The sequence below is a fragment of the Pavona decussata genome, unplaced genomic scaffold, assembly GCF_977016875.1.
Source record: "Pavona decussata unplaced genomic scaffold, jaPavDecu1.1 SCAFFOLD_25, whole genome shotgun sequence".
Lineage (NCBI taxonomy): Eukaryota > Metazoa > Cnidaria > Anthozoa > Scleractinia > Agariciidae > Pavona > Pavona decussata.
Genome location: NW_028145448.1, coordinates 42501 through 51204, shown reverse-complemented (window position 1 = coordinate 51204; position 8704 = coordinate 42501). Strand labels below are relative to the sequence as shown.

At 38.2% G+C, this 8704-nt stretch overlaps 1 protein-coding gene across 1 annotated transcript in view; it reads left to right on the top strand.

Moving 5' to 3' along the window:
• Positions 1-1310: 1310 nt before the first annotated feature.
• LOC146485628 (uncharacterized) overlaps positions 1311-8704 on the top strand; it is a gene marked incomplete at its 3' end in the record, with an annotated part of 42084 nt that continues 34690 nt past the window's right edge. Inside the window, exons 1-3 of the mRNA XM_085102926.1 lie at positions 1311-1402; positions 4328-4444; positions 7497-7568. Of these exons, the coding sequence (XP_084959052.1) occupies positions 4384-4444; positions 7497-7568 (133 nt within the window). The remainder of the gene's footprint in view (positions 1403-4327; positions 4445-7496; positions 7569-8704) is intronic.

Below are 8704 nucleotides of genomic sequence, written 5' to 3'. Positions count from 1 at the left end.
TTTCAACACAAGCGTATTGAACTTGGCTAATTTTGAGTGAGATTTTTGCATAATTAATGAGGCAAAACCCGTTATTTCGTTTTCTCCAAAATTCTCGAAAACTAAAAATTTCCAGAACATTCAAATAATATTTTCGAAGATAGTTCCCCAAAAGTAAACTTCAGGCAAATTATCAGGAGTTTCGATTTTTCAAGCTTGGCCAGCGATTCTCGAAAGTTACAGTCAGGCACTCTTAATATCTTCTTTCTAATTCACGACGTGCGGTCCTTTTTAATTACGAACGCATTAAGAATTTTAATATACAAGAGCTGAGTTATTGGGATCAAATGACCGAAATGTTGTCCAAACCACGACAAGTCCTGAGGCCATCTAGACCTAAAAAGCTAAATATTCATACCATTTGGCTAAACACGCTTATAGCAAAAACGCTCCTATAGCTTATGTAGGAGAGTCGAATTTTGAAGTCCTACCCCTCCCCCTAGATCAACTGGCTAGCTTCCTTCGTAATATTGCTTTTTCGATATTTCATAATGGCAAGAAACGTCTCTCAGAAATCGTTGTGTTTGACAATCTTTTAAGCTAAATGTCTCGGAGTCAGCGCTTTTATATTAAAATTAAATGCTAATACGTAATACGTTCGTAATGAAAAACGAGCCCTCATGGTGAATTAGAAAAAAAAGATATTCAAAACTTTCCATGCATGACGCACAAAAGAACGTCTTCTTTACATTTGTGATTAACAAGGATAAGTCTTGTTTAACTTTAAGAGCGGTTTTGACCGCGGCAGCCTCCTTGGTTTGGAGAAGAACATAGATTTTGATCACTTTTAGCTGAATAGAGTGAGGCTGGTCTGGAATTGGTTATAGTTGTCACGAGTAAAATGGAGTTGAAAGCCCTAGCGAAGTCCTACTCACATGTTCGACATATTCATATCGGTTGCTAAACCAATTTGGCTTCTTGTATGTTTGTAGCGGGTTAACATGATCATTTGGAGAATTTGGATGGTATGCTATCGACAGGATGGTTGTGTCTAAAATAGTTTAGGAAAAAAAATTTGATCTGAAATTAGGCAAGAGTTTTAAGAAGCGCGATACAACCGGTGGCAAGACGCAGTTGTAGTCATTATTATTTGTCAGTAAAAGACGCTTTACTGTCTCTGTGTCTTAACCATAAGCAAACTGTAAGGCTCTATGTCAAATCAATTAGGGCGAATTATCGAAGCGACCAATTGCAGCAAGTGAAAGGAGTTACATGCAAAATGCAGGTGCAGCCTTAATTTGCAAGTAAAAGAAGCATTAGTGTTCCGGTGTCTTAACCATAAGCGAACTGTCAGCTACGGGTTAAACACATTCTGTATTTTGGATTGTTCGAAGCTACACAAACGGTGTCCATTCTAGCATAGGTACGTTTTGAAATCAGTTATTGACGGCCGAGTTTAAATAATGAATTAAGGGTTTCCAGTAACAAGAGAAATGTTAATGTATGTAGTACGGTAAAGGTCATGGCGGTTCAGTACCAAAAAACAAGAAGAAAAAAGGTTCAGCGAGAATAATTTTCCACTCAATTCGCTATTGACTTATTGAGAATATCATAACACGAGGTGTGAGGTGAGGTGTGATATCAAAGTATCTTATCAGAGTATGCTTAAAGGCAAGGAAAACAAAAAGGCCTAGGGAGAATGATTTGAATCTGCTCATTGACATATTGGAAATATTATAATAGACATTTCGTATTCAAACTAGAAACTGATACTAGAAAAGGAAAAATGTTTTCTTTCTCAAAAAAACAGGATTTCGTTTAAGATTTCCGTTTTATTAATGATGCAAGATCTTTATCGCAAAAAAAGACATCTACTTGTAATTGTAGTTTACTTGTATAACCTTCTACAAAAAGAAAGCGAGGTTTAGGGTAAATAATTTAGCTTGCTGCTGATCATTGGCATATTGGGAATATTAACTGACATTTTGTATCCAAATTTGAAACTAACATTCAGAAAAGGGAAAAACTGTTTTCTTTACCAAAGAGCAAAATGATTTCCTTTAAGATTCTTGTCTCGTTTATGGTTTAGAGATTTTAACGGGAAATTATAGCACTATAAAAGGAAAACAAGTTTGAGAGAGAATATATTTGCCTAGCATCTGCTTGTTGACATATAGGGAATATTGTTGGACATTTTGTGTCAAATAAAAAACGATGCTAATTATTTCTTTTCAGAGAGCATCATGCTTACGGTTTAAAGACACCTTTCATAAAAATGTAAAATAAAATCAACTGAACTATTTTGACGACCTGCATCAAAATCTAATTCTTCAACTGGAGGTAAAAGGCACTATAAAATTTAATAAGAGTATTACTTTTTATCACAAATTTAACGTGGCCATTGTTATCCTTTGCACCATATATAGAAAGTTTTAATATCTTCTTCTTAATTCACGACGTGCGGTCCTTTTTAATTACGAACGCATTAAGAATTTTAATATAAAAGCGCTGAGTTATTGAGATCAAATGAACGAAATGTTGTCCAAAACACGACAAGTCCTGAAGCCATCTTGACCTAAAAAGCTAAATATCCATACACTTTGGCTAGACACACTTATAGCAAAATCACTCCTATAGCTTATGTAGGAGAGTCGAATTTTGAAGTCCTCCGCTCCCCCCCCCCCCCCCCCCAGCTCAACTGGCTTCTTTCCTTCGTAATATTGTTTTTTTTTTAATATTCCATAATGGCAAGAAACGTCTCTCAGAAATCGTTATGTTTAACAATCCTTTAAGCTTAAAATCTCCGAGTCAGCGCTTTTGTATTAAAATTATTTGCGAATACGTAATACGTTCGTAATGAAAAACGAGCCCTCATAGTGAGTTGGAAAAAAAAGATATTAAAATATTCCATGCATGACGCAAAAAATAGCAACGTCTTTCATAAATTTGTGATTAACAAGGATAAGTCTTGTTTAACTTTAAGGGCGGTTTTCACCGCGGCAGCCTCCTTAGTTTGAAGAAGAGCATAGAATCTGACCACATTTGGCTGAATAGGGTGAGGCTGGTCTGGAATTGCTTTTAGTCGTCACGAGTAAAATGAAGTTGAAGGCCCTAGCAAAGTCCTGCTGACATGTTTGACATATTCATATCGGTCGTTGAACCAATTTAGCTTCTTCTATGTTTGGAGCGGGTTAACATGATCATTTGGAGAATTTGGACGGTATGCAATCGACAAGAAGGTCGTGTCTGAAATAGGTTAGGAAAAATTTTGGTCTGAAATTTGGCAAGAGTTTCCAGAAGTGCGGTACTCCTTGGTGGCAAGATGCAGTTGTAGCCATTATTATTTGTCAGTTAAAGACGCCTGACTGTCTCTGTGTGTTAACCATAAGCAAACTGTAAGGCTCTATATGAAAGCAATTAGAGCGAATTAAAGAAGACACCAATTGGAGCAAGTGAAAAGAGTTACCTGTGAAATGCAGGTGCAGCCTTAATTTGCAAGTAAAAAAAGCATTAGTGTTTTGGTGTCTTAACCATAAGCGAACTGTTAGCTACGGGTTAAACACATTCTGTATTTTGGATTGTTCGAAGCTACACAAACGGTGTCTATTCTAGCAAAGGAACGTTTTGGAATCAGCTATTGACGGCCGAGTTTAAATAATGAATTGAGGATTTCTAGTAACAAACAAAATATCCCTGTATGTAGTACAGTAAAATACATGGCTGCTCAGTACCAGAAAAACAAGAAAGAAAAAGGTTAAGCGAGGATAACTTCCCACACATTTAGTCATTGACTTATCATAACACGAGGTGTGATATTAAAATATCAGAGTACCTTATCAGAGTATGCTTAAAGGCAAGGAAAACATAAAGGCCGGGGGAGAATGATTTGAATCTGCTCATTGACATATTGGAAATTTTATAATAGACATTTCGTATTAAAATTAGAAACTGATAATAGAAAAGAAAACAAAATGTTTTCTTTGCCAAAAAACACGATTTCATTTAATATTTCCGTCTAATTATTGATGCAAGATCTTTATCGCAGCAATGACAGCTACTTGTAATTGTAGTTTACTTATATAACCGTCTACAAAAAAGAACCATTTTTTAGAGAAAATAAAGCTCTAAATTGGATAAAAATGCCATACATTACCTTGTATTTTACTGTCTTTTAGAATAACTGTTGCTTAATTGTCTCTAAAAATTGCGTGGCTACACGCAATTTAATGTTTGGATTTCGAAAACCCTTGCTAGGATCTGCTTTCCCCGCATAGTCATAAACCGCACAAAAATACTTTTTTTATTAGTAGGCACCGTTCTTAGGGTATTTGCCTGTTCTTCTTTGCAGGTTTTCCATTCTTTGCCAAGTAATACCAATGTTGTGATAATCAGTGTTTATCAAGGATGGACGAATGGTTTCTTAAAGCCCTTATTTTACACGTTTCCTTACTGTGGATAAGAGGAGGTAAGTGTCAAGCCGATTTTTCTCATGGGATAAAATTGAAGCATACATGATATTACCATTAAATTATTGTAAATGAATTAGTAAACACAGAGAATACGCAGATTTGTTGAACTACTGCGGATAGTACAAAAAAATGAAACCCAGGGAGAGAAGGATGGGTAAAGCTAACAAAGAGAGACCGCAGCTGACCTTTGGGCAACACTGTCACACTAAATAACCGAACGAAGAAACTTGAAAAGATAAAAACCACGCAAGGGGGGTTGTGTCCCTTAATAATTGTTTTGACAAAGCGAATCCGATAAATTAAAAGAAGCAGATTTCCAGACAGTACCACCTGAGACGCTTCGAGGGATATGGAGCAATTTCAGTACCCGAGGAGAAATCAGATCACTTGCAGGTACTCCAAACCAGTGGCCTAGCAAGAGCCGTCGTACATTAAGAGTCTGGAGAAACAACCATCCCATTTGGTACGACGAGTTTTAAGATATAGCCTTTGAAAAGAGGTGACGGAAAAAAAGCGCAACAACATTTTTGCTATAGATGCCTCGGAGATACCCACCATGGAATATCGTTCCCACAGTCCCGATTTTGTGGTTTCAAGGGACGCACAACCGGGTGTGCTACATTGAAGAGAAAGGAGAGGCCGGAGATTGCAAGAAAGGGCAATATGAGTGAAAGCTACAATCGTCAGCCCCAAAACGTGCATAGTAATGAAACTAGAGTAGCTCCAGTTAGAGATACCACGCACGCGGAGTCCACACAGGTCTTACCGGAGAGATCGCACACAACAGCAATGCAGATGAAAGAAACTAGAGGTGAATATGTCGCACTGAGGAAAGCAACGGTAGTAATCAAGAATGGCGCAAGACGAGTGGTCGTTAATGCGCTACTGGACGACGCCAGTAGTAAGACATAATCAACAGTTGAATAAGAACTTCAAGGGGAGAACCGTAGAGTAACTGCTAAAGTTCTAAATTTCACACAGACAGCTTCGAGACAAGAATCCTCGAGCTAAATCTTGAAAGCTTAGATGGAAAGATGTATGTAAAGATAGCAGCTTTCACTGCAGAACTCGTTTCAGGGAACATTGGAGTAATCAACTAGGCTAAATACGCGAAGTGGGAGTATCTTACCTTTACCTTGGAGCACGCCCAATCATCGCCGTTTTCGTGAGTATCAACCAGAGAGGGATGTTGGAGGAAAGCCAGTAAAAACAGTTTCACGGCTAACGACCCTCCGATAGACATGTATCGGTGATGCAAATAGTACTCATCAGGGAGGCTATCGAACAAGTTTGGCTTACACTTATTTTATACGTGCTGACGATAAGAGCAGCAACTAAATTGCAAACTCCAAACGTTCTTGCAGATAGAGGTGCTTAGTCACAGCATTGAGACTTCGAATGAGAAATACCGCACTCGAAAAACTTAAGCGATCAATCAAATTTGCGAGCACGAGGTTCGAAGTCGAATTGCTTTGGAAAGACGACCGGTCAGTGTTACCAGACAACTACGAGACAGCCCTGGGACGGTTGAGAAGTACAGAGAAACGAATTCTTAAAGAGCTAGAAGAAAGGTTGCGTAAGGAAGATCCCAAAAACAGAGAAAAAGCCCCTTGAGTCTTATTACCTACCGCCAGACAAAGCAACGACGAGGACGAGCATTGTGTCTGACGCGGCAGCCAAGTGCGAGGGGATCTCCTTGAGCGATGTCATACACCAGGGACCTAGGTTGCAGCCAGAGCTTTTCAGCGTCTGATACGGTTCCCGGGCAACCAATAGATTTAGTCTGTGGCATAGCAGACATGTATCTCCGCACAAGTCTTAAACCAGAAGATAGCCGGTATAATGGACTTTTATGGAGAGTGCTCGACCAAACCAAGGTACCAGATGAATATGAATTTTTAAATGAGTGGCATTCGGAATAAATTCATCGCAATTTACACAGTTCGTCGTACAAGAACATGTGAAGAAGTATCAATAAAATTTTCCACTGGTTACTGTGACAATACTATCTCTGGCAATATTATCTCTAACTATCTCTCAACATATATGTACGATAGCATGAATTCAGCTCCAGACGATAAGACAGCCATAGACTTGTATAATATACTTTCGACGCTGTGGAAGAATGCTCACGCACGTAAATGGCTGTCTAATTCAGAAGAATTGTTGTGGGAGATATACCAGCAGCGGAGAGTAGATCTAGATAATGGAAGAGCTGTCCTCTGTTAAGACACTTGGAGTACCATGGCTAGAGAGGAAAAACATGTTCATCTTCCGATTGCATCCACCTCGAGATGTGTACAAATGTAAGAACTAATAAAGCGCAGTTTCCTGAGAAGAATAACCACATTTTTCGAACCTTTAAGATTTTGGACGCCATATACCTTTCGAGTTAAGGCTTTGTTTCAAGAAATCTGGACCACGGGCATCGACTAGTGAGGAGTCGCTTCAGTTGTAACAGGAAAAGAAGGCTAGGTGGTGAAGTAAAGTCTCACACAAGTTCTCAAAAGTGGAGATATTTTTAACTGAAGAAAACTCAGCTGATCGTCTAACAAGAGGCTTATCAGTAGAGGAGTTAGCGAGTAAGGACACATGGTGGGAAGGACCTTTGTATTTGGAGGGGAAAAAATCTGAATGGGCAGTAGATCATATTATGAAACAGCAACGAAAGAGGTCAGGAAACAAGCACGCCTACAAGCAGACTGCAGCAATAGAGGGACAACTGTGTTAGCTATCAAAAACAATGCTACGCAGCGGCTTAAAACGAAAAACTGCGAAGATCTTTCTTCTCTTTCATCTTCCACCCGCAGTTCAACTATATGTCTTATGTATTTATATTAATATTTTTCTACAAAAATGTCGGTCGCTCCCTCGGGTCACAAATGTTTGGAAGTCTTCAACAGATTCTCGGAAAGGTGCCGTTGATCTATAATTAAATACAGGCAGTTTTCTGACAGGTATCATGGATAAGTTTGCAAGTACACCACCTTGAAAAACTGGTTTACAAGATGTCTCTATTTATTGTGTTTCTTAATTGATTCTTAACAGCTACTTTGACTCCACGGACAAACCCACCAACCACAAACAGATCAGCGTCTCAGACACCGATTCCGGCAACAGGTAATATATGACTTGTATTTTTTTAAGAATATATTACTAAATTTCGGTTTTCAAAATGTAATGTTACATTTGCCGACAACTTTCACATGGAAACTGAGCGACGATGAATAATTTGAAATTTTAAGGAATTTTAAGAGAGCAAGCCATTACAGTTCAGTTTTAAAAAAGTACCATTTAGATTAAAAACAATTTCTCCATTAATGTAGTTTCTATTAATATGCTAAAAGAGATTTTCTTATCATTATGAGCCATTTGAATTAGCTTCTCTATTCCATTTTGTACGCATGCGCTGTGGCATTTGCTAATTGGTTTATCGGCTTGGATTTTTCGTCGGTGACCCTTGTAGATTAAAAAAATTCGACTTGATCCTTTGTCAGCGACATCAAAGGCGAAATTACGACAGCTATGGATTGAAAGTTCTACCATTTCACGACATCAAAAACCATTGGTGCAGCTCGGAAAATTAGAGACTTTCCCAATCGTGTCAGTAAAATAATATAACGAATGCATCTTGCATGTTAGCCAGCTTTTTCAACAATTTCCATTGCACAGCTTTAAGATTTTGAATCTTAAACTTCTCAATAACACGATCGAATACTATCCACTTAATTCGCCATAACCCTCTTAAAGCTAATTTATGTTATTTAAGTTGCCTGGTCGATTCAGGCAAACACGTTTCTCATAGGTTGAAATTAACAATGCCAAGGTGACGCGTCCAACTGTCTCTTCGGGGATGAGCGTGCACTCATTTCGCGAACAGCAGCTAGTAATCGATCCTAAGCTCACAAATGTTTAAAGAACTTTAACAGATTCTCAGAAAGTGAGCGTTCTTCTTTTAAAATAAATGGAACTACTTGAAAATATAATAAAAATTTGCCGGTTACTGAGAGGCCCTCTATGACATTTAGATACATGTAGAGAAAATACCTAGCCAATGTTTGACTGATCGCCGCTGATTGTTCTTGATACTGAGGATTATAAAACATCTGTTTGTATTTGTCAAAAACTACCACATTTAAATTTCCCGTCGATCCGCAATAGAAAACCAGGCGGTTTTCTGACAAGCATCGTGGATAAGTTTGCAAGTGCACCACTTTGACAAACTGGTTTACAAGATTTCTCTATTTATTTCGTTT